Source organism: Mastigoproctus giganteus, chromosome 7 (genome assembly GCF_048544385.1).
Source record: "Mastigoproctus giganteus isolate SK-2022 chromosome 7, ASM4854438v1, whole genome shotgun sequence".
NCBI lineage: Eukaryota > Metazoa > Arthropoda > Arachnida > Uropygi > Thelyphonidae > Mastigoproctus > Mastigoproctus giganteus.
In genome coordinates, this window is record NC_143581.1 from 35,871,168 (window position 1) to 35,898,524 (window position 27,357).

The 27,357-nt window shown below is 37.8% G+C and overlaps 1 protein-coding gene across 2 annotated transcripts in view; it reads left to right on the top strand.

Annotated features, from left to right (window-relative positions):
* RanBPM (Ran-binding protein M) overlaps positions 1–27,357 on the top strand; it is a 380,347-nt gene that overhangs the window by 191,333 nt on the left and 161,657 nt on the right. For both annotated transcript variants that reach the window (XM_090377616.1, XM_090377617.1), the window contains exon 8: positions 2,029–2,673. In XM_090377616.1, the coding sequence (XP_090233742.1) occupies positions 2,029–2,673 (645 nt within the window). The remainder of the gene's footprint in view (positions 1–2,028; positions 2,674–27,357) is intronic.

Consider the following 27,357-nt stretch of genomic DNA (forward strand, 5'->3'; position numbering starts at 1 on the left):
TTTTTGGCAAGTTTCTTAGGCAGTCCTTTGCCTAAGAAACTTGCCCTAATGAATTCACTCTTTGAGATTATGTTGATAGATAATCCATCTGCTTCTGCAATATTGCTTACCATTTTTTCTAAATCTTGTGGCTCGTGTCCTTTGACGTGGTGTAAAATTCTGCATTGTTTCTTAGAAGTAGTTGACATTGGCTCATCAGGATTATTTTCAGAGTTTTTTTGTCCTTTTCATGCCATGAATATGTTCGAGATGCCTATGAAGTCCACTAGTTGATGATGCTTTACATTGCAGTGATTTAAAATATATCTGACAACGAGCTGACTGATTCCTTTATCTTTCTTTCTTCCAACATTCTTCATACTCTTTACTCATTATTATGGATATTTAAAAAAAAAAAATTGATAAATAAGAAATGTTAAGTTTAGTTTATTTATAAAGAACTGTAGCCTATAGCGAATATTCAAACACTGGAAAACACCAGTGAACATTATTGGGAAGTATTTGAATAACTTAACATTCAAATTTGCTAGCAAGGTTTAGAATCATGTGTTGAAATTGCCAATTTAAGGACTTGTTTTGTTTCCAAAACTTGTTATTTCTTGGAACACCACTCATAGGATTTGTATAAAGTATACTCTGCGTATAAAATTTATTTTATTTGCAAGGAGGACCGACTGATTAAATCATGACCACTTCTCTCCTACGTGCTCCTATCTGATTCCCGGAAATGTCGACCATAACCAGGTTAAGGTCTACATTTCTGGAAGCCGGCCGGAAATGGAAGGCTAAGTTTACCTTTCGCTCCAGTTCCTTCTTCAAGTGGAAGGTTAAGTTACCCTTCCACTCCACGTATCAGTGTTTCCTGCTCTTGCTTTCGACTTGACGTCGGTGGATTCCTTCGAACCAGTAACATCTCTATGTTTTGATTGTTAAGCTTTAATTCTCACAGGAGAATTATAATACTCCCCGTTTTCCTAACTGATTTTTCTCGCGATTCGGAAAAACACAAATTTTTCCAAAAAATGCCGGGAAAAATACCGCATGAAAACACTAGTTGTACTCATCAGAGTTATTTGGCCTATAACACACTCCTATTCTCATTTTCCCTTTCCCATTGTTTATGTCACACCAAACAGACTCTAAAGTTGAACAGTCTCTGGTGAGTAATTCCAGTTTTAAACTGAGTGCAGGAGTTTTTTCACTTGTTGCCAGCAGGCATTTGGAAGGATCTGGGTTTGAATCCTGTCATAAGAAATTTTCTTTTTTTCTTATTTGTTTTTCCTAACAAACACTAATTTATCTCAGACACTCTTCTGACTGCTTGACATATCTACCAGTGCTCTTCAAGTATAAAATTTCAAGAAATTTTACTAAAAGTTTGCTTGTTTGTGTCAATGAGTAGAATATCTGAATTGAGTATTTGTCTTAACATCTTTCACTGCGTGCCTCAATATATTATAGTGTTATATGTGTGTGTGTGTGTGTGTGTGTGTGGTGGGGATCCTATTAATATAAAGACACTGCTACACCACATGCATATGTTAAGTAAGTTTATTGAAATGGATTCAAGAAAACTAAACTACCACAATAAAAGTATTTACCATTAAAGCAATGTTTCAGAACCGAACTGAGTAATGTCACGAAACTGAAGACTGCAACTGGTATGAAAGTAGCTGGGACAGTGTAAAACTTCACACTGTCTCAGTTACTGCTTTCCAAATCTGATGATATTACTCAGTTGAGTTTTTGAAACATCAAAGCCTTGATATTGAAGTACTTTGTATTTTGGTGATTATTTAGATTTCTTGTAAATGTTCCAATAAACTTAACATATACATGTGGTGTAATAGTGTCTTTCTTTGTACTAATATCATTTGCTATAACCACTATGAATGCTATTTCAAATAATTTTTTAAAAAATGCATTAAATTATACAAAACATGAATTTTAAAACATTTAGAATTGAAATCATTTATTACACATTCTTTTTTCTTTTTTTTTTTTCTTTTTTTTTCTCTTCCTTTTCAGGGATACAGAAATTAGTTTTAGCAGGTCGAATGGGGGAAGCAATAGAAACCACACAAAAGATTTATCCAGGACTTTTAGAAAGAAATCAAGATTTATTGTTTATGTTAAAGTGCCGTCAATTTATTGAGATGGTGAATGGTACTGACAGTGAAGTCCGTCCTTCCAAAAGTCCAAAATCCCAAAGCAGCTCCCCAAGTATGAGTCCTAATTACTCCACCCAGTATATCCAGAGGACACCACCAATTTCTAGTGTAGTAGTACTCTCTAATGTATCACCAACAAGAAGTCGTAGTCCTCACACTACCACAACTCAGATTATTACTCCCAAGCCTTTACCTTCGTCTGTAAGTGTTGAGAATAGTGTAAATAACAATGAAAATATAAATCTTTCATCTGTGGAAGAACTAAATGCAACAAATAGTGCGTTAAATGGAGAAATTATAAATGGCAATTCTGAACTAGAGCAGTCAGATTATCTACATCCTGATGCAGATATAGAAATGGAAAATATGGACTCTTCAGGTGATAATATTGATCATACTAGAACAATTACTTTTGCTACAAATGGCATAATTGCAGCTGAGGAAAGTTACCAGAATGGTGGGAGCCATGATGGTGACTTTGAAAGAACTGAAAATGAAATGGGTATGTATTTAATTTTGTATTATTTTATAAATTAATATTGCACAAGTGATAAATGGTTTTAGAGGTAAAAAACGGTATTGTAATAATGATATCTTACTGAGTGAAGCTATATTTAAATTTATAATATGATTTATTGTTTGTGTATTTATCTATTTCCTGTTTATTTAATTACTTTCTGGCGTAATTTGTAACTAGTTAAAATGGCTTTGAATTGTAAAGTTTAAAATTGGATGATTAATCAGTTTCTTACATTTATGATTAAATATTCTTTTTATAGTTTTCTTTTTATTTTTATACGAAAATATTTCATGTACTCATTTTAATTAATAACATGAATAGCATAATTAAAAGTAATAAGAATGAAATTTTTTGCTTAAAAAAAATTCATTATTCATTAAAGACAAAAGAACAGCAGAAAAAGGCACATACCAGAATAAACTGGAAATTCTCCTTTAGGGTGGAAAACTAGATACTAACTCATTCTAAGAAAGCAGAAAGATGTGGCTGTGATTCATTTTTAATGATTTAGGATTGGATTTGTCAATATAAACAACATTTTCATATAATTTTCACACTTTTTATGAAAATTTTGCAGTATGAAAATAGTGGTGTTGATAGTTATGTGGAAATTTTTGAAATGTTGCAAATGTGGTATTTAATAGTCTGGCCACTCCTTTTCAACTAACTTTCCAATTTCTTGTTTAACTACAAAGGGATCAAATTTTAAGTCTGGTTTCCTTATTCTTTAACACGTGCCACAGAAAATACTGATACATTGTGTTGCAGAATGATCAGTATTATATACAGGTAGTTCCCGACTTTACGAGTTAATTCGTAGCGCTCGCTCGTAAAGCTGGAATTTATTTCCCATAGACATAATGCTAAAAATAGGGGTTACGTTCTCAACAGTGAAATCAGTTAGCTGATTAGTTAGTTTAAACAATGATTGATTTATCCAAAGAAATGAAAACGTAGCCTATAAAATCAAGCAAATTATAATAATAGAGAAATTATATATGACTTACAAATTTTAAAGAATGCTTATTCTTCATCATCATTGACTAAATGCACACTCGTTGATCACTCATTATTGGCTCAGCACTCGGTTTGTTGCACAAGTTGTCTTTTTAAGAAATGCTTTGAGTCGTTTGTTTCCAAGATAATCTTCTCTTTTCTTTATAAATACGATTGAAGATTTCAGTGAAGGGGAACACATTTCACCATAATAACGTAAAAACCATACAATTCCAACTATCAGTATTTTCATAAATGCAATAACATCCAGTTTACTACCTGTTCATAATTGATTGCACTAACAGAAAAGCCCAATAAACTGGAAAGTGCAAATTGTTTTTATTGTTTTATGGTTGTGACCTCCAGAAATGTGCTTTAGAAAAATATTGTAAAGCCATTCAAAATTGGTTCTTATAACAGACATATGATAACGACGAAAGTGAAGTGCATTTTAATGATTTAATTTGGTAACTAATACAATTTACATTATTAAAAAAAAAACGACCTTTTAGAGAGTTATATACAAAAATACCCCGAAGTTACGCGATAGGTGAGTCCGACGAAAATCGCGTAAGTCGAATTTGCGTAAGTCGGGGTACAACTTTGCATATAAATACATATAAATTTTGCTTAATTGGGACCAAGGACTAACAAAAACACTAGTTTAGAAGAAAAATATTAATAAAATTGCAGTTCTTTATACATATTAATACAAAATATGTATTAAAAAACAAATGACTTACGTTAAAAAGTTATTTCGATGTCGATGGCTTCATAAAATCTAACAAATTTGTCTGACGACACAGCACGTTCTTTTTTTCACGCAGAATTTCTTTGTAGCAAGCTAATAATTTTTTTATTCCTTGCTTTGTAGTTATAACGCGTTCTTCGTTGGAGTCTATGTTTTCTAAAATTTTTAAGCCCTTTACAATTGAGCCCTTTTCAGTTTGCAGTTGTCATGTGCTTTTCGCCGTTGCTTCGTTTAGGCCTGTAGCATGTGCAATATCACATGGTCTTTCATTTCGCTCAAAGCGTTTCACAATTTTATATTTTTTCTCTATCGACAGAGGCGGACTGGCCATAAGCCTTACCGGGGAAACCCCGATGGGCCAGTGTGATTTTGGCCATAAACCATAGTATGAGGCCACTATAAATTTTTCCGGGTAAGAATTTTTGATCCAGTCCGCCTCTGTTTATCGATAATTGCTTTTCTTTTTCTCTCTGAATCTGCAGTGTCTTCACCAGGATGCTTCCTTTTCACACCTTTTAATTAAGTATTTTACTCATTTTTAGGGAATAAAGCACAATTACAAAACGAGGAGGCACGCTTGATACGCATAAACAAAGCTGCGCGCATGTAGCAACTGAATAAACAACACCATAAAGGCAGAGATACACTATTAATTTGCATTTCTGCTAGTGAAATCTGTTATAAACTGGTAGTAAACTCGATCTAATTGCATTTGCGATTATACCGATAGCTGGAATTGTGTTGGTTTTTATGTTATTATGGTGAAATGTGTTTCCCCTTCACTGATATAAAAACATAAAAGCAGCAAAGTTGAATTTTGTTCATCTTTCGCTCTCATTCTCCGCCGTCGCACCGTATATCGATAACATATGAAAAACGACCTTGAAGATAGTGGGCGGCAGCGTTGCCAAACGAAAAAATCAAGAACCGCGTAACTTCGAGTTTGCGTAAGTCGGGGTATTACTGTAGCAAAAATTTCAACTTCCGAGTTCGTGGAACGAATTACCAAAAAACAATTTGTTATTGGGTTCACATTACGATATTTTCACGATACAATGGTCTCTGGAACGGATTAATATCGTAAAGCGGGGTACACTGTATTGTAAAACTATATGCGTGGTTTGAAATGCGGTATTTATGATTGTTTAATATTCATTTTTTGCAATTAATGTTCATATTTTCAATTTTGTTGATACTTGAAAAAAAACTAAAAAAAAAAACTCGTAAACCCAGGAACTCTTAAAGTGGAAACTGCCTGTATATCATATTATAGATCCCTCCAATTATGTTATACTGCCTGTATAACATAATTGGAGGGATGGTCTACAACAGGCATGTCAAACTGAGGGTCCCCCGAGGGCCATATGGGTCACATTTGTGTTGTCATGAGGGCCGCACATGACAACTAATTGAAGTTATTTAATAAAAATTATTGCAGAATATTTTTATTACTTAAACTTAGAAATATACAGTGTGCATACAAATGGTTTAGTGGCTAGCCACATTAATAAATGCAAAGTAATAAAGTAGTTTAACAAAAGAGAAAAAAAAAAAAAGAAATTTTAAACAGCAACAAATACATTGTACAAAAATTACAACAGTTCAAAACGAACATTTATTTACGACTATTTTTAGTGTTTTGTCCTGAGGCTTGACATCATGTTTTAATGACAATTTTTGCTATGTCTGGCTGAAATGTCTGTGCAGTTCCGACTTTCATCAGAGATGAGAGGTGTTGATCAGTCAGTCCTGTTCCCTGAGAAGTTTTTGTTGATTTCACGAAGGAAAATAACTGTTCACACACATAGGTAGAACCGAACATTGCCATAATCCTTGTGGAAAACTTTCTGAAGTTTTTAAACTTTGCAGGAAGGTATGAAAAGAAACGAGGTATCCCCATTTCGAGATACTTTGCTCTGAGTGTAGAATCCGACTGCATTTCTAATAGTTCCATCTGCAGTCTTTCTTCTGCCTTGGCAACATCAAAGGTGAATGGTACTGAGAATAATGCAAAGTGGTGTTCAAAAGATGAGAAATCATGAAATCTTTACTGAAATTCTTTTGACAACAATTCCAGGTGACTGTCATACTTAAGCAAAGCTAGTACAGACTCAGTATTGGCAGTGTTTTTCAGCTCTTTGCACAGGAAAATGAACTAAATTTTCATTTGACAACTGTGACTTCCATAAGCTTAGTTTTGTAATGAAGCACTTGATGCCATCATACAACTGAGTGATCAGTTTGTTTTTACCTTGTAATTTCAAATTAAGATCAGTTAATTGTGCAGTAATGTCCACAGCAAAAGCCAGATCCTGGAGCCAACTTTCATCTTTTATTTCATCTGTTTTGACCTTTCATCTCCAAAACTGGGTGCGAGGTTAGCCTGTGCAGACATTGCTCCTTAAAGCTCTTCAAACAGAGAAGTTTTTCCTGATTTATTTTCTGCTTTATTAATTTAAATTGTCATATTAACTTATTTTCTAGAGTAGCTTTATATTCCTAGTTACGATACTTAGTTTAAAGTTTAACTTAGACAGAGATTTCGTAGATATTACTTAGTATCGGTAACGGTATCAAATCCACGTGTCACAAATTGAACGAGAGGTCTTTTAACCAAATTTAGTCGATTTATTAACCAATTGTTATATCAAATTATCTTCTATAAGTAGATTATAGACCTAGTCAGGATCCTTAGTTTATTCTAAATTGAGATAGCGAGATTTCGAAGCTAATCAATACTTACGAGTCCGTAGAAATACCATTCGTGAATTCCCGCCATTTTTACACGATAGCATAAGCTTAGTGTAGTATACTGCATAATATAATATTGTCAATTAATCAGTAAATCTATTAATCTTGATAAACTTTATTGTCAATTAAATTGTATTTTTAACTCTATAAATATATATAACGACTTAATCGTAACAAATAATTAATACATAACTATAGTGGTACACGTGATACGGAAGTTGTATAAAGTGAACACTAGATACCCAAAAAAAAAAAAAAATATATATATATATATATATATATATATATATATATATATAACATAACTGTTTTGGGATATAACTTAAGGATTTAATTTTTGTTTTAAATTTTATTGAATTAAATTGGAATCATGACTCTGACCAGAGCAGCAAAGCAAAAGGCTCAAGCTAATGGGAGTGCTGTGGTTCAGGGGAGAACTGGGGGGGGGGGGGGCAGTTGCCCTCTGAATCACAGTCTATTAAAATGCACTGTTTGCTTGATGTTTGCGGAGCAGTCGGGTACGGGACATGATACTGCCAAGGGGGATGTCTTTGTGTGTGCACGATGTAAGGAGTGCAAGGAAATCAGGCGACAACTCAGCGTTGTTATGGGCCTTTATGAGACCTTGAAGGACAGGGTGGATGCCCTCGAAGGAAATAAATTGAGGGGCCCATCAAGCTCTCAGCTGCCCACATCAACGCCAGAGCTTGCACTTGGTCATCAGGCAACACAGGGGCAGCCCCCTAGGCAGAATGCGCTGGTCCCACAGGAACTAGTAGTTGTTGGTGACTCTATTGTTAGGGAAACGGGGAACATGCTTTGTAAAAAGGATAGGTGGAATAGGACCAGGGTATGTCTGCCAGGGGCAAAGGTTGATGACGTTGTAGAGCGGATATCATCTTTTAAGGGCACAAAAGGTGATATAGTTGTACACGTTGGCACTAATGATATTAAGAGTAGGAGACCGGCGGAATTACTTAGCAAGTACAGGTCACTGTTAAAAAAAAGCCGTGAATTAGGGTTGAACTTGAAAGTGTCTGCAATTCTGCCCAGGCACGATAGGAGGGAGTATATGATGAGAGCCTTGTCGATCAATTCGGCCCTGGAGGGATTGTGCAAGGCTCAAGGGGTAGAATTTTTTTCAGCCTGGACTGTACTTGTTAACAGGAGAGATTGCTTCTACAGGGATGGGATACACTTAAATAGAAAGGGTGCAAGAATTTTTGCTGATGCTGTCGAGGCAGTGTTAGGTGGGTTGGAAAACTGCTAGTTGGGGGGGGATACAAGGACTAATAGATTAACAGTAGCCACTGGCAGAGGTGGAAGTGATTCTTGCACTGCTTCTATTCAAATGAGCAGAAGTCTGAAAAACAAGATGCAGGATATTTCAGAGACTGCTGGTAGTCATTGCGTTACAAGTAAACACATGGGTTGTGTTAGGGTAGCTAAGAATAGAAACAGGTGCATGTATACCTGCGTGTACACCAATGCTAGGAGTTTGGTAAATAAATTTTATGAATTTGAGGTATTGCTCAAAACATCAAAGGCAGATTTGTTGGGATATCAGAGACGTGGTGTCACACAGATATAAGTAATGCGGAACTGGAATTTGGGGAATACAATGTATATAGAAAGGATAGACAGGACAGGAGGGGAGGAGGGGTTATGCTATTAATTAAGAAACACATAAAGTCAAAGGAAGTGAAGCCAGTTGACATCGATGGACAGGGCAGTGTCGAGTCAGTCTGGTGTGACATAAGCATAGGGAAATCAAAATTGAGAGTAGGAGTGTGCTATAGGCCTAATGACTCTGATGAGTATAATAATATATTGTACAGGGAAATAGAGTGGGCCAGTAAATCAGAGAGTCTTATAATGGGGGATTTTAATTTCCCAGATATTGACTGGAATTTGTGGGTTGGTCACTCGCACACTAGCAAGGCTTTTGTGGATTTATTGGATGATTGTTTTCTACATCAGCATGTTCGTGAGGCAACAAGAGGGAGCAATACTCTTGATCTGATTATCAGTAGTGATTCTTCATGCATTAAGAACCTGCAGATAAATGAACCACTAGGTGGCAGTGATCACAGTGTGTTGAAGTGGGATTTACTCAAGGAGGTAACTACCATCAGAGGTAAAGGGAAGGGTTTTTGTTTTCGTAAAGGCGACTATGATGGTCTGAGACAGTATTTAAATTCTATACAGTGGGACCAACTGATGATGTTACCAACAGCAAACTCAAAATGAGAAGCATTCAAGGAACTAATCTTGGTGGCTACCAGGCTTTACATACCAACTAAGAAATATTGTTCAAGGTTTAGGCCTAAATGGTTGTCAGATGGACTAATGAGACATGTGGCAGAGAAGAAAAATGCATGGGATACATACAAATTAATGGGTGACATGGAAGCCTATGATAGATATAAGTTGGTCTGTAACCAAGTCACAAAGGAGATTAGGCAGGCAAAGGCAGACTATGAAAAATCCTTGGCAAAGGATGCAAAGAAAAACAGAAAGGAGTTCTTTACATACTTGAACTCGAGAAGGAAAGGGATGAATCAGATTGGTCCACTGGATATTGATGGTTCAACAGTTGAGGATCCTGCTCAGGTGGCTAACAATCTAAACGAGTATTTTGCATCTACATTCACGCATGAGGAGTTATTCAGGAAGGAGAATGATGTAGGTAAAGTAAACATTGGCAGTGAGCTGGATGATTTTGTAATAACTGAGAGGAAAGTGGAGGAGAGATTGTTGAGGATAAACATAAAAAAGGCACCTGGGGTGGATGGGATCTATCCAGTTATATTAAAGGAGGCAGCAAAGGAAGTATGCAAACCCCTAGCCATAATTATGAGAGCTTCTTTGGACTCAGGGGAGGTACCCATAGACTGGAGATGTGCAAATGTAACCCCAATTCACAAAGGAGGATCAAAGGCTGACACAAGTAATTATAGACCTGTTAGTTTAACTTCTGTTCCAGGTAAATTAATGGAGGCACTGGTTAAAGAAGCACTGCAGGATCATCTAGACAAGAATTCAGTTATAGCTCAGACGCAGCATGGTTTTGTTAAGGGCAGGTCTTGCCTGACCAATTTGATTGGATACTATGATGTAGTCACAAAAGAACTGGATGCAGGGAATAACTTTGATATTATATATTTGGATCTTAGAAAGGCTTTTGATACTGTTGCACATGGAAGACTGCTGCACAAATTGGAGCAGTGTGGCATTGGAGGCAAATTGCTGCTATGGATAAGGGGATGGTTGAGTGGCAGAAGACAGAGAGTGGTAATCAATGGACACTGCTCAACGTGGACTAATGTTATTAGTGGAGTTCCTCAAGGTTCAGTGTTGGGTCCATTGTTGTTTTCGGTGTTTATGAATGATATTGATGATGGGATATCAAGTTTAATGTCTAAGTTTGCAGATGATACAAAGGTTGGCAGGGTCGTTAAGGACACTACTGACGCTATGCTGCTGCAACAGGATCTGGAAAGGTTGAACAGATGGGCTGAGAGGTGGCAAATGAAGTTTAACATTGACAAATGTAAAGTACTACATATGGGTAACAGTAACCCCAGAGCAATGTATCAACTCTGCGGTACTACACTGACAGTGGTGGAGAATGAAAAGGACCTGGGGGTAATTGTGCAGGCAGATATGAAGTTCTCTGAGCAGTGCAGACGAGCTGCAAGAGTAGCTCATGGTGTCTTGTCAATGATATACAGGAATTTTTCTAGCAGGGATAAGGAGGTGATTATTCCCTTGTATAAGGCAATGGTTAGGCCACATCTTGAGTACTGTATACAGGTCTGGAGGCCTCATTTCAAGAAGGATGTAGAGCTGCTGGAACGGGTACAGAGAAGGGCAACAAGATTAGTAAATGGAACAAAGGGTTGCTCTTACGAAGAAAGGCTTAAGTTTTGCAAATTACAGAGTCTGGAGACTAGGCACCGGCGAGGTGATCTGATAGAGGTGTATAAGGCTTTGAATGGTTTGAGCATGCTCAATGCCAATGGGATTCTTCATCTTTCTCAGAATAATCAGCTCAGAGGGCATAAATTCAAATTGAGGAAGGACGGATGTCGGATAGATGTGCGGAAATTTGCCTTTGGCCAGCGGGTGGTTGGTTGGTGGAACCGACTTCCATCACTTGTTGTTGAAGTTGATAGCCTAAACAAATTTAAAGCTCAACTGGACAGGTATTTCGAACGAACGGAGGGGTGAAATGGGAGAGGGTTTTTTTTTTTTTTTTTTTGGCTGATGCTGAATAAGCTTGCTTTCTTGCATCATATGCCTCTACTAATGCTAATGCTAAAACAATTATTTCTTGTCTCAACAAATAAAATCTTTTCAGCACTCTGTGACATGACAACCAGTGGACTTCTGTGTAGAATGGAACATCCGTATCTTCCAACATCCATATCTTCCAACAACTGGCTGAATTGACGGTGGTTGAGAGTACGGCCTCTGATATAGTTCACTGTCTTTGTGACCAAACTAAGCACACAATCCAATTTTAAAATCTTTGAGCACAAATTTGCTGATGAATAATGCAGTGAAAATGTGCAAAAGATGAATCTGGATGCGAGTTTTCTATTTTTGTTCGTAACATGGCAGCAACACCATTATGTCTGCCAACCATATTCGCAGCACCCTCGGTAGATAAGCATGCAAGTTTACTCAAATCCAAACCATAGTCATGCAGAACCTGCTCGACTTTCTCAAAGATGTCCTGGCTTGTAGTGTCATGCATGGGGATCAGTTCAATCAGTTCTTCATAAATATTAAATTCACTGTCACAAGCCCTGATGAAAACCGCAAGCTGTGCTATTCCAGTGATGTCAACGGTCTCATCAAAAGCAATAGAAAAATGTTCAGATCTTGATGATGTGGCCTTCAACTGTTGTTTCAAATCACTTGACATTTCATCGATCTGTTTGGCAACAGTGTTCCTGGTTAATGAAATATCTTTGAATAAGTGGGCTTTCTCTGGACACACAATTTGAGCCGTTTTTACAAGGCATTGCTTTACGAAATCTCCTTCACTGTAAGATTTCCCACTTATGGTGATCATTCGGCTGAGTTCATAGCTTGCAGTAACGCAAGTGACATTCCCTTTCTCAATTTTCGTAAAACAAGTCTGTTGTTGTCTCTCGTTAGCCTTCAATTCCTTGAGTCTTGAGACACGCATTGGGCCTTCATATTTATCGTAAGATCGATGGTTCGTTTCATAATGTCTTTTCAAGTTGTACTCTTTTGGTGTGGCAATGCTTTTGTTGCAAATTAAACAAAGTATCTTTCCATTCACCGTTGTGCAAAAATATTGTAATTCCTATTTTTCTTGAAACACTCTCCCTTCTTCGTTCAGTTTCCTTTTTCTCTTAGCTGGAGAAGCACTAGCCATTTTTAAAGATGATGTGCAATCTGAAAAATAATAAAATTAAATTAAAAATAAAATCACCAGTTAAAAAACTGAAATGAAATTTAGGCCAGCTTATGTATTGTTATGAGCGAGATAAACGGGTTTTTACCTCATGCTCGTTGGTTCCACTCTCTCACTCAGGCTGAGCGGTTTACCTTAACGAGAGAGGAACCTTTTCCACTTGTGGGCCGTGGAATTTGGATCAGGACCAGGTACCTACACCAATAAATTGGCAAGAATGCTAGAATTCTTGTCGTAAGGCAGCTGCGCGTGATATTCAAAATTTTAAATTACCTAAATTACTTCAATTAACATATTTTCCGAGTCGCTACAGTATCCTTTGTGCGGGCCGCATGTTTGACATGCCTTGTCTACCACATACCAGACTTTAATGGTATGGATATGTAAATTTTGCATCTTTTAATATTTAGTAAAACATGCCTCAAAATAATCCTTTATTTGCAAAATATGCAATGTACATGTTATTGCATTAATTTTTATCATTAGCAAAAATATTAGCTGAAAAATTAACTCTGGGCAGAGGGGTTTGTGGTTTTTTTTTTTTTTGTTTTTTTTTTTTTGTGTGTGATGTGGAAATGGCCACATTAGGTACAGACTCAGTTCTCCAGTTCTTTTGTCACTTTATTCCAGACTTTCTTAATCATTTATGTCATTCTGGTTGTTCCCAACCCAAATGCCATTATCATAATTTTCATCAAAGACATTACAGATGCTTATTTTCTTAAATTTGATGTTCCTACTTTCATCAGTTATGCTTTTGAGCTCCTTACTAGCCATGTAAGGAGTTATATAGCAAGTTACTGATACATTTAGTAATGCAGCATGTTTATGTTTACATAGTTGTTTAAACAGAATTCTGTTTAAGAAACCATGTAAATTATGATTGCAGTTACACGTTTGCCTTCCATGAGATTTCAGTTGATACATTATATCTGCACTGTTTCATTGAATGTTTACATTTCTGGGAAAATTTCTTTGATGCAATGCAAAAACTAAGGACATGTTCAAAATCAGCATGCTCCAGATTCATAGAGATACATCAAGAAATATAGAACCTTTTTGAAAATTTGTTACATAATGTTATCTAGATTTTGACAGTTCTTTAAACATATATATGATAGTGTGATTACCGGACGGTCACTTTTTTTGCTAGTAGTTTCCATAGAGTTGGTAGGTTATTTTTAAAACTTTTGATGTTTTGGTAAAAGCAGAGTGGGGAATAATTTTTGCTAAGTGGAATCTTTCTTAAGAAAGAGAGAAATGGTCTACAACGTGGATTTGAGAACGAGAGTAGCCTGTGCAGACGTAGCTTATTGCCACTCCTGGAACAGAGAAGTTTTTTTCTGTTTTATTAGCTTAAATTGGCATATTAACTTATTTTCTAGAGTAGCTTTATATTCCTAGTTACGATACTTAGTTTAAAGTTTAACTTAGATAGAGATTTTCTAGGTATTACTTAGTATCGGTAAGGGTATCAAATTTACGTTACAAGTTGCAGCTCCGTTGAACGAGAGGTTTTTTTTTTTTAACCATATTTAGCCGATTTATTAACCAATTGTTATATCAAATTATTTTTTGTAAGTAGCTAGTCAGGATCCTTAGTTTATTCTGAATTGAGACAGTGAGATTTGGAAGTTAATCGATACTTAAGTGTCCGTAGATTTACCGTTCGTAAATTGCCGCCATTGTTACGCGATACAAAATATCTCGAACTAGATAGCATAAGCTTAGTATAGTATAGTACATAATATAATATTGTCAGTTAATCAGTAAATCTATTAATCTTGTTGAACTTCATTTACAATTAAATTATACTTTTAATTATATACATATAACGACTTAGATTACATAACATAAATAATTAGCAAAAATAAATAATTAATACTTAACTTGATACGGAAGTTATATAAAGGGATTTCGTAGATAACACTCGATACTGAAACATAAATATAGCGTTATAACTGTGTTGAGATACAAGTTTAGGGTTTCATTTTGTACTGAAATTGAAATTTTATCGAAATTAAATCAAAATTGACTCAGACCAGAGCAGCAAAGCAAAAGGCTCAAACTAATGGGAGTGCTGCGGCTAAGGGGAGAACTGAGGGGGGGCAGTTGCCCTCTGAATCACAGCCTTTTAAAATGCACTATTTGCTTGATGTTTGTGGAGCAGTCAGGTATGGGACATGATACTGCCATGGGGGATGTCTTTGTTTGTGCGCGATGCAAGGAGTGTAAGGAAATCAGGTGACAACTCAGCATTGTTATGGGCCTATATTGAGAGCTTGAAGGACAGGGTGGATGCCCTCGAAGGGTTAAAAGTGAGGGGTCCATCAAGCTCTCAGCTGCCCACACCAACGCCAGAGCTTGCACTTGGGCATCACGCAACACAGCGGCAACCCCCAAGGCAGAATGCGCTGGTCCCAAAGGAACTAGTAGTTGTTGACTCTATTGTCAGGGGAAACGGAAAACGTGCTTTGTAAAAAGGATAAGTGGAACAGGACCAGGATATGTCTGCCGGGGGCAAAGGTTGATGACGTTGTAGAGCGGATATCATCTTTTAAGGGCACAAAAGGTGATATAAGGGTTTTCCAATAGTAATGCTCGATGTTTGGCAACAGTGCATGACGAAGTCGACAGTCACACAGGTGGTATCTTTGGTAGCCGTATTCAGTTAGTCTCTGCATTTTATTATGGAGCGTTACACGACTGAGCAACGAGTCGAAATTGTAAAAAATTATTATCAAAACCAATGTTCTATTCGTTAAACGTTTTGTGCACTCCGTGCAGTTTATGGTGTCGACGAACGTCCTTCAGAATCCACAATTCGCCGTTTAATAAACAAATTCGAAGCAACTGGGTCTGTGGCAAATCTGAAAGTGCCTGTACGTCAGCGAAATGCAAGATCCGTTAAAAATATTGCTGCAGTCCGGGAAAGTGTGCGTGAGAATCCGCAACAGTCCATTCCGCGTCGGGCTCAAGAACTTGGCCTGTCTTCGACGACAACTTGGCGAATCCTGCCACTGGATTTTTTTCTCTGGGGCTTTCTAAAATCCAAAGTCTATGCTAACAAACCACGGACAGTTGCCGCCTTAAAGGCCAACATTAGGCGCGTTATTGCTGAAATTGAGCCACTTTTATGCGATAACGTCATCACCAATTGGGTATCCAGGATTAACCAAACCAGACAAAGCCGCGGCCGACATTTATCTGATATAATTTTTAAAACATAATGTTAACACATATACTTCATAATAAAAATAAAAATAGATCACTACCACTCTCACAATTTGTTTTATTGCGTTACAAAAATCGAGCGTTACTATTGGAAAGCCCTTTAGTTGTACACGTTGGCACTAATTATATTAAGAGTAGGAGACCTGCGGAATTACTTAACAAGTACAGGTCACTGTTGAAAAAAAGCCGTGAATTAGGCTTGAATTTGAAAGTGTCTGCGATTCTGTCCAGACACGATAGGAGGGAGTATATGATGAGAGCCCTGTCGATCAATTCGGCCCTAGAAAGATTGTGCAAGGCTCAAGGGGTAGAATTTTTTTCAGCCTGGTCTGTACTTGTTAACAGGAGAGACTGCTTCTACAGGAATGCGATACACTTAAATAGAAAGGGTGCAAGAATGTTTGCTGATGCTATCGAGGCAGTGTTAGGTGGGTCGGAAAACTGCTAGATTGGGGGGATACAAGGACTAATAGATTAACAGTAGCCACTGGCAGAGGTGAAAGTGATTCTTGCACTGCTTCTATTGGAATGAACAGCAGCTTGGAAAATAAGATGCAGGATATTTCAGAGACTGCTGGGAGTCATTGGGGTACAAGTAAACACATGGGTTGTGTTAGGGTAGCTAAGAAAAAGAACAGGTGCATGTATACTTGCGTGTACACCAATGATGGGAGTTTGGTAAATAAATTTGTTGAATTTGAGGTGTTGCTCAAAGTATCAAAGGCGGATATTGTTGGGATATCAGAGATGGAATTTGGGGCGTACAACGTGTACAGAAAGGATAGACAGGATTGGAAGGGAGGAGGGGTTATGCTGTTAGTTAAGAAACACATAAAACCCAAGTAAGTGAAGCCAGTCGACATCGCTGGACAGTGCAGTGTCGAGTCAGTTTGTTGTGACATAAGCATTGGGAGATCAAAATTGAGAGTAGGAGTGTGCTGTAGGCCTAATGACTCTGATGAGTATAATAAGAAACTGTACAGGGAAATAGAGTGGGCCAGTAAATCAGAGAGTCTTATAATGGGGGATCTTAATTTTCCAGATATTGACTGGAATTTGTTGGTTGGTCACTCACACACTGCAAGGCTTTTGTGGATTTATTGGATGATTGTTTTCTAAATCAGCATGTTCGGGAGGCAACTAGAGGGAGCAATACTCTTGATTTGATTATCAGTAGTGATTCTTCATGCATTAAGAATCTGCAGATAAATGAACCACTAGGTGGCAGTGATCACAGTGTTCTGAAGTGGGAGTTACTCAAGGAGGTAACTACCATTAGGGGTAAAGGGAAGGGGTATTGCTTTCGTAAAGGCGACTACGATGGACTGAGACAGTGTTTAAATTCTATACAGTGGGACCAACTAATGATGTTACCAACAGCAAACTCAAAATGGGAAGCATTCAAAGAACTTATCTTGGAAGCTAGGCTTTATATACCAACTAAGAAATATTATTCAAAGTTTAGGCCTAAATGGATGTCAGATAAACTAATGAGACATATGGCAGAGAAGAAAAATGCATGGGATACATATAAATTAACATGTGACACAGAAGCCTGTGATAGATATAAGTTGATCTGTAACCAAATTACAAAGGAGGTTAGGCAGGCAAAGGCAGATTACGAGAAATCTTTGGCAAGGGATGCAAAGAAAAACAGCAAGGAGTTCTCTACTTTTGTAAACTCTAGAAGGAAGGGGATGAATCAGATTGGTCCACTTGATATCGATGGTTCAACTGTTGATGATCCTGCTCAGGTAGCTAACAAACTAAATCAATATTTTGCATCTACATTCACAAAAGAGGAGTTATTCAGGAAGGGGAATGCCATAGATGAAGTAAACACTGGCAGTGAGCTAGATGATCTTGTAATAATTGAGAGTAAAGTGGAGGAGAAATTGTTGAAGATAAATACAAGAAAGGCAACTGGGGTGGATGGGCTCTATCCAGTTATATTAAAGGAGGCAGCAAAGGAAGTAAGCAATCCGTTAGCCATAATTATGAGAGCTTCCTTGGACTCAGAGGAGGTACCCACAGACTGGAGATGTACAAATGTAACCCCAATTCACAAAGGAGGATCAAAGGCTGACACAAGTAATTATAGACCTGTGAGTTTAACTTCTGTTCCAGGAAAATTAATGGAAGCACTGGTTAAAGAAGCACTCCAGGATCATCTTGACAAGAATTCAGTTATAGCTCAGACACAGCATGGTTTTGTTAAGGGAAGGTCTTGCCTGACCAATTTGATTGGATACTATGATGTAGTCACAAAAGAATTGGATGCAGGGAATAACTTTGATATTATATATTTGGATTTTAGTAAGGCTTTTGATACTGTTGCACATGGAAGACTGCTGCACAAATTGGAGCAGTATGGCATTGGCGGCAGATTGTTGCTATGGATAAAGGGATGGTTGAGTGTCAGAAGACAGAGAGTGGTAATTAATGGACACTGCTCATCATGGACTAATGTTATTAGTGGAGTCCCTCAGGGTTCAGTGTTGGGTCCATTGTTGTTTTCTGTATTTATAAATAATATTGGTGATGGTATATCAAATTTAATGTCCAAGATTGCAAACGATACAAAGTTTGGCAGAGTTGTTAAGGACGCTACTGACACTATGCTGCTGCTGCTGCTGCTGCTGCTGCTGCTGCTGCTGCTGCATCAGGATCTGGAAAGGTTGAGCAGATGGGCTGAGAGGTGGCAAATGAAGTTTATCATTGACAAATCTAAAGTACTGCATATGGGAAACAGCAACCCCAGAGCAACGTATCAATTCTGTGGTACTACACTGACAGTGGTAGAGAATGAAAAGGACCTAGGGGTAATTGTGCCGGCAGATATAAAGTTCTCTGAGCAGATGGGCTGCAAGAGTAGCTTATGGTGTCTTATCAATGATATACAGGAATTTTTCTAGCAGGGATAAGGAGGTGATTATTCCCTTGTATAAGGCAATGGTCAGGCCACACCTAGAGTACTGTATACAGGTCTGGAGGCCTCATTTCAAGAAGGATGTAGAGCTGCTGGAACGAGTACAGAGAAGGGCAACCAGGTTAGTGAACGGAATGAAGGGTTGCTCTTACGAAGAAAGGCTTAAGTTTTGCAAATTACAGTGTCTGGAGATTAGGCACCGGTGAGGTGATCTGATAGAGATGTACAAAGCCTTGAATGGTTGGAGCATGCTCAATGCTGATGGGATACTGCCTCTTGCTCAGAATAATCATCTAAGAGGACATAAATTCAAATTAAGGAAAGACAGATGTAGGATAGATGTGCGGAACTCCCGTCTCTAGAGAGGGAGTTCCTCCCTCTAGAGACGGGAGGGAAACCCTCTTTCTTTTTATCATTGAGCAGGTATCCAGCATGACTAGATAATTTTTTAACTGGAAAAACTAAGCCATAGAAAATCCATGGTATACATTACAAAATGCACTGTATACCCAATTCATGTGTAATTTTCATGTAGATTTTTGGTTTCTGTTTCAATTTCAATCACGCAATCTGAAGCTGTACATCAGAAGTAAAGCAATTTGGAAATATTTTTTTTTTTAGATACTGCCATTTTTAAAGATATTAGTTCTTATCATCAATGTAGTATGTGAATAAAGATCATTTTCAAGTACACTATTTAAATTATCTTTTGCCTTTTTTCCCAAAATTATATGCCACTATTGATCCTAGAACCCTTATAACAATTGCCATATATATTTAAATACATTATAATATCCATATTTAATAGTGTTTTCAACACTAAGAACAATTATAAAGGTTAAAAAATTGCCTCGTTTAATATAACGGATGAAATACAAATTAGGAGTAACTAAAAATAAATAAATAAATAAAAAAATACTCACTTCACTCGATATTGATGAAACTTACATGAAGTCTGAGCATGAAATAGTCACGATGACCCTGTGAATTCTTAGAAATGATAACCACATAGAGTTCCTGTGTTATAAGTAAGTTTGTGTTTTTTTTTTTTTTTAATCTGCAGTTCTATGCAAAATGTGCAGTTGTAAAAAAATATTTATAATCCAGCTTGCCAAGTGATCTCTCTCTCTCCCCCCCCCCCCCAAATATCATGTTTCCCTGCTTAAAGCTCCAACTGGCCTTTGAATATCCTCAGGCTGTCCAGCCTCAACTAGTTATGGAGGTAACTTAATCCAGTGATCATCAACTCACTGGCTAAAAGAGGACTTCTTTCTGCAATCCAGTATAAATCTTCTTCCCTGTAATTTGAAAATATGGGCCCTAGTTCTGGAATCGTAAGAGTGAAAAAAATTTCTTCATTCATTTTACTCTCCTCTTTCAGAGCTGTGTAGTCCTCAATTAGGTACTTTCTAAGGTGCCTGATTACCAAGCACTCTAACCCACATATTCCAGGGCATTCATACAGGTGCCTTTTTTGCAGCCCTCACCAAGCAGGCCACCCATCTTCAGACCCTTTCAAGAAGCTTGATGGGTTTTTTAGGTGTAATCTGATAGTTGCCTTATACAGTGGGATTACAACAGCTCTATCTCTGCGAGCAAATGTTATGCATGCTACTATTGAACATTTGCCTGTTCTAAGTTTTGGAAATCACCAATAGGATACCATTGGACTTCCTTGCTGCCTGAATACACTTTTCAGAAAACTTCATGTCCAACTAGAGCATAGTTCCCAAATCCCTTTCTTCCTCTACTGTTTTTAATTCAGTCCCACCAAGTGTAAGATCTTTGGGTTGGCAAGGTGCTTTTGCTGCCTTCAGCATCAAGATACCCCTTTAACTGGTCAACACATAAAATGTTATGAAAACGAAAATACCCAATCTTGATTAATTTCATACTGCTGAACACAAAAATCACATTAAAATTTGTTGATTGGCTCTTGTTTTCAAATTACAGTTGGAGTCTCATGTTATTGAGTTACTCTACATTATCAACTACACTCTCGGAAAAACGCATGGCAGCACTGCTGTTTCAGCACCACCATTCTTTTATCACTATTCAACTAAAGCCTATAGATAGTCACTGATTATATCAATCCCATCTTTTAGTTGCACCTAAATACTCAATTCCATTATCAAATCCCCCGGCCCAATGGCACTTTCAACCTGGTGGAACGGAGAGTGCACAAAAGTGAAGAAGGAAAAAAATAAAGCGTTTAATTTATTCCGTCGATATCCAACTACACTCAATCTAATTAGCTACAAGAAGCTAAAGGCAAAAGCGTGTTTCATCCAAAGGCAAGCCCAGAGAGATTCATGGACTCTGTTCACATCTACTATCAATAGAAATACCGACTCCAAATTAACGTGGAAGAAAATTAGGCAGCTTTCTAGGAAGTTTCCAACCATCCTTTCCCCATTTCTTTCCTGCAATGGACAAGAATTCTCTTCACCTCTAGATATTGCGAATTCCTTGGGAAAAACCTTTGCCCAAGTCTCAGCTGCTTGAAACTGCACTCTGGAATTCCAGAAAATTAAGACCACCACGAACAGAGAGCTATCAACTTTCGAACCTCAGTATCACTTCCATGTAATCAGTCTCTTCAATATTGCAAGCTTTTACAGGCCATCAAAACAACATGAAACAGTGCCACTGGGCCAGATGGCATATATTATATCATGCTGCAGCATCTCGATGACAAAATTTACAACTGCTGTTAGTCTTTTTTAACCGGATCTTCCTGGAAAATATTTATCCATCCTCTTGGCACCATGCTACAGTTTTAGCCTTTTTGAAACCTGGAAAAGATCCCTCCAGTCCTTATAGTTACAGGCCAATCTCTTTGTCAAGTTGCCTTGGTAAAATTCTCACAAACATGATCCACAGTTGACTCATTTGGATCATTGAAACTCACATCTACTGAGTAATTCTCAGCATGGCTTTTGCCAAAACATGTCATCTTTAGATCTGATGATCAAGGCTGTATCTGAAATTTGCAATGCCTTTGTGAAAAATGAATACCTAGTTATGGTCTCCATAGATATAGAGAAGACATTTGATACCATTTGGCAGTATGGCATTCTCAGTGACCTTCATACTTTTGGTCTATGAGACAACCTGCCTATATTTATTAGGAACTCCCTCCAGAGCCACACTTTCCAGGTTCAATATCAAAACTCCCTTTCTACAACATTCTTGCAGGAAGGAGGAGTACCACAAGGGTCAGTATTGAGTGCAACCCTATTTGCCCTTAGAATTGATTCCATTTCAAAAGAACTCCCAAGTACTGTGGAGGCTTATCTTTATGCTGATGATCTCTCTATTTCTTGCCCTTCTCAGAACATGAGATCTATCAAATGGCAAATGCAGATGGCCCTCAATAAAGTGCAAAAGTGTGCTGAGCTCAATGGATATAATCTTTCCCATTAGTAAACAGTTGCAATCCACTTTTGCGATCAATGCAAATCGCATATAGACCCTGAATCAAATTGCACTATTTCAATTGCCAATGATATCAGATTCTTGGTATCGATCCTTGACAGAGAGTTGAACTTCTATGAGCACATTAAATTAATACATACTACCTGCCTGAAAAAGTTGAACATGCTAAGAGCTTTATCTGCCCTGTCTTGGTGGGCAGATCATTACAACTTTGCTGCTCCTATATCGAGCATTGATTAGATCCCGTTAGGATTATGGTGCTCCAGTTTATGATTCTGCCCAAAGGAGTGTATTACGTTGGCTGGATCCTATACAACCCAATGCACTATGGATTGCTCTTGGTGCTTATAGGACATCTCCAACCTATAGTCTATACACTGAAGCTCAGGAGCCTCCAGAAGAATGTTATTACTTAAATATGCAGCCAAAATATAAAGTTGCTCTCTGCATCCTATTCAGCCATACCTCTTTAATAGACCATTTCACAATCTCTATAGCAATAAAACAAGTAAAATATGACCATCATTACTATGGCTCCTTGAAATAACACAGAATTGGAATGTTTCTCTCCAAAATAGGCAACGGGTAAAAAATTACTCTCGTCCACCATGGTGGACCCCCTTCCTCAATTGACATGTGATACATATTTTCTTCAATGTGGAAAGAACTGTCTACTGACTCTAAATGTGCAACAACTTCATGCTAGCCATATTCAAAACTATGCTGACTTCCTGCCGATATATACAGATGATTCCAAATCTCGTTCAGTTGTTGGAGCAGCAGCAGTGTTTCCTCTGCTATCATATCAGCTTCTCTTCCACCTGAGTACAGCAGCTTTTCAGCAGAACTATATGCAATACAATTAGCTCTAGAAAATTTGACTCTCCACCCCTTTGCAAAATGTTTAGTTTACACTGACTCTTTCAGCTCCATTAGATCAATGCAGAATCCCTCTCATAAGAATCACCCTGTTTTAAATCAGGAGTTTGCTTTTGAAAATTGAAAATCATCAGCAACGAGTGAACTTTTGCTGGATCCCAGCACATTCAGGCATTAAAGAGAATGAACTGGCTGATATTTCTGCTAAAAATCCATCAACTTTAGCCTTAACATGTCTTCATTCCAGCTTCTGATTATAGTATCATAATTCAAGCAGCATACCATGCACAGTGGACAGAGCTATGGCATAAACAAACAAATAATAAACTCTTTCAATTGAAACAAGACCCAAAATTTTGGTACTCAAGCATTCAGACAGTTCAGTGAGAAGTGGTACTCGCACAGATTAGAATAGGCCATGCTCATCTGACCCACATCCATCTGCTCACCGGCGATGACTCTCCTCGGTGTTCACACTGCTCAGAACATCTAACAGTAAAACATATTTTGATTGACTGTTCACATTATCAACATCGAACTTCAATATTTCTTTCTGTGGCAAATCTCCGAGAATCAATGACATTAAATCATATCATTGGAGAGGAGGCAAATATTAATGAACTTTACTGTTTTTTGAAACAAATTGGAATTTATGATTGAATATGAATAGTTTTTGAACTGAAATGAAATTGAGCTGGCTTTATATTAATTATTTTTTAACATTCCTATGAATAGGTGCACTATAGCCACAGCAGCTTGTGCACCATTACACACACACACACACACACACACACACACACCAATACAGAGAAGATTAAGGCATTCATTTTCACAAATAAGGCAATTCTTCAAAGATGAACAGTTCAAATGTGTCCATAGTGATAGCGAGAAATCAGCATGGAAAGTCTTTGAAAATGTTTCAACTGGTTTTCTAGGAAATGTTAAAGCCAGCAACTACAGGCAGCTATGGAAGCTCTCATTACTTCTTTAAAAAAACTGGGGTGCACTCACATCTGGATTTCCTCCTGCCAAACTGTGCCTCCGTCATCAACAAACATAGTGAGCACTTCCATCGAAGTGATGGAACAAAGATACAAAAGCAAATGGAGTGTCACCACGTTAGCCGATTATTGTTGGATGCTCCCGAAGCTGAATGCAAGCGAAGGGGTTCTGTGTTTAATATAGCTATGTTCGTAGCTACATCTTGCTGCCATATAAATAAAAAATACCTTGTATAAATGTAAAAAACTACTCTTTTTTTTTTTTTCAAAAACAAGAGCCAATCTGCCATTTTAAGCACTATTTCCGTGTTTAGCATCCCAAAACTTATAAAGTAAACTTACCTTCATGTCTGTAACAAGATATGACCCAAAATTTGTTGTTCAGTGTAATGAAATTAATGTCATAAAAATAATAATAAACTAAATTGATATCCTCCTCTAGGAGTGCAAATGCATGACCCCTTCTGAAGGAGAGAGATAACTTCACACTCACCAAAGGAAGAGTGCCATATCCACAATAACTGAAATAAAATAAAGACAGGGAGCCCACAAAAACATTTCTTCAGGTAATAATTATCCTTTGTGAATTCAATAGGGATCATATTTCAGTAGTTGAACTGCTGTCCAGAAAAACACCATAGTGCAGCGGTTCCCTGTGAGTTGCTGTGGCAACTCACAGGGGTGCCACGGGATATTTTACATTTTCGAGAGAAACACAGTGATATTCAACATCTGTCAGACACCGCACGAACTACTAGTTTGAAGTAGTTCACAGTTTCATCATTACTTATTAAGTTGTTTGGACCTAACTACTTAAGAAATGGAGCCGTTAGGTATTTCTTTTGGCTTAGGTGCGCCATGAAAATTACTGAGACATTAAGGGTGCCGTGAACCGAGAGAGTTTGAGAACCTCTGTCATAGTGTAATTGAACTAGCGGCACAAAGGCTTTTCCCCCAACTCCACAATTGGTACTCCTGGCGTGTACAGAACTCTGTAGAGGCTAGAATGTGTGATTTATTGGGTGTTTGTGAAGTGTTAGCTTAGGGTTGTGTTGTTGTTGCTGTTCATCTGGTCACTTAGCCCAAGGATGTGTGGAGGCCACAAACCGCTAGTTACCATCCTTCACTGGGTGGGAGATGGGCAGCATCAATAGGAAGAAATGGACTGGCAGAGCAAACGTTGAGGTTCCGTGAGTTTTCCAGAGAGGGCACAGAAAGAAAAAAAACAAGGGTTGGAAGGATAAAAATGGAAGTGGAAAAGGGGTGAGAGTTGAGACCCCATGAAACTGGATGATGATGTAGCTCAAGGGGGAGTATTAAAAGAGGGGTAGATTTGTCCACCAGGTGAGAAGGGGGAGGAAAAGTTATAGGGAAAGGGATCCCTAGAGTAGTGAAGGCTAGGGGCAAGAGTGAATAATAGGAAGTGGATGCAGGTGTAACATCCACCCAGAGAAAACATAGGGGTAGAGTGGAGAGGAGTGTAATGGGAGACTCCATCTACCTGTACCCCCAGGGGAAGGGGAGTAAAGTGGAATCTCGGCACCACTGGACACCGAGATCCTGCATCAAGACGGAAGATGTCTGCAGCATTCCAGACACAGGAAAAACTAGCATCCTGGTCATGGAGATGCATGGCCAACGGTGGAGTGAAGCTCCTGGCCATGGGTTGTAGAATATAAAGCTGGATCCCTATCATCATAGATGTATGCCAGCATAGTCCTGGAGGCTACTATAAGATTCACCCCAGGCTGATGCAAGCAGCTGATTTCCACTACTCCTTCCTCAGATAACCAGTGGTACTTGCTATTCACACCAGTCAGGTGAGGGGCACAGTAACTTGAAATAGATGGCTTTGACCCAGAAAAACATCCGTGGATATTTCTGTACAATACAGTTTTATAATGGAAAGTAAAATAAACAAGCTAAATTCAAAAATATAAACATAACACGGCCGTGGCCACTGCTCCCCAATAGTTTAAATAAACAAATGAAATGCAAAGTTCTACATTGACTCAACCAATCAGCAATAATGATACTAAACAGAGTTAACATAAATAAATAAGTCCATCAATTATAAGGTTTATTAAGGTAAATATTAAAATAAGACGATAAAATCATATAAAGGAAAATCCAAATGTGAAAGGTATTAAAACCCATAGTACTGTGATGGATTGTATTGTATGTTGAGAATACAGAAGATGCTTGCTGACATTAGACTTTAAATTTTGTAGATAGTAATTTTCAGGAAATACTTGTGAAGGAAGGTAATTCCAGAAAACAGAAGTAGAAGGAATAAATAAAAAAGAGGGAAAAAATGGTTCTGTAAGTTTGAAGTTAAACAGTGACTGGATGCTGAATGCTTGTGGCATGTGTTTTGGACTGGTTTGGAAGAAAGTATGGGAATTACACATACCAATTCAGAAGAATAATACTGGTCCTGTTTGATGGCCTTTGGTTTATTATTTCTTTTGTACAACATGTACTTGATATCGATGGTTCGACTGTTGATGATCCTGCTCAGATAACAAACAAACTGAATTTTTGCATCTACATTCACACATGAGGAGTTATTAAGGATTGAAAATGCCAGAAGGTCCAATTATCATCCCATTGCAGTTATTTCTACTCTTTCTAAAGAAATGGAGAAATCAATTAACCACCAACTCTTAAACTGCCTAGAAACCTTCCGTCTGATCAACAATCGCCAGTATGGATTCCGTCAGTGTCTATCCACTGGTGCTATTGTGGCTTATTTTACCCATTTATGGACAAATTAAAATGGAAAAGTTCGGTGAAACTCAAGCAGTTGCTCTTGACATCTCAAGGGCTTTCGATCGTGTTTGGCACAAAGATCTTCTAAACAAGCTTCCATCTTATGGTTTTCCAACTAATCTTTGTAATTGGTTATCCAATTTTCTCTCTGATCGCTCACTGAGGGTGAATGGTAGATGGCTGTGTCTTCTAACTTCTCCACTAATGCTGGCGTCCCACAAGGTTAATTTCTTTCCCCCACTCTTTTCCTCTTGTATATTAATGACCTTCCATTGACTGGAAATCCTATCCATAGTTTTGCCGATGATAGCACATTGCATTCCACTTTGAATTTTGAGAAACCTTGCCCTGCTCAATCAGCTTCAACTTCTCGAATATCCACTACCAATTCCTTAAATGCCGATCTCCAGGTAATTCTCCAGTGGGGTAAAGACAACTTAGTTGATTTCAATCCTTCTAAAAC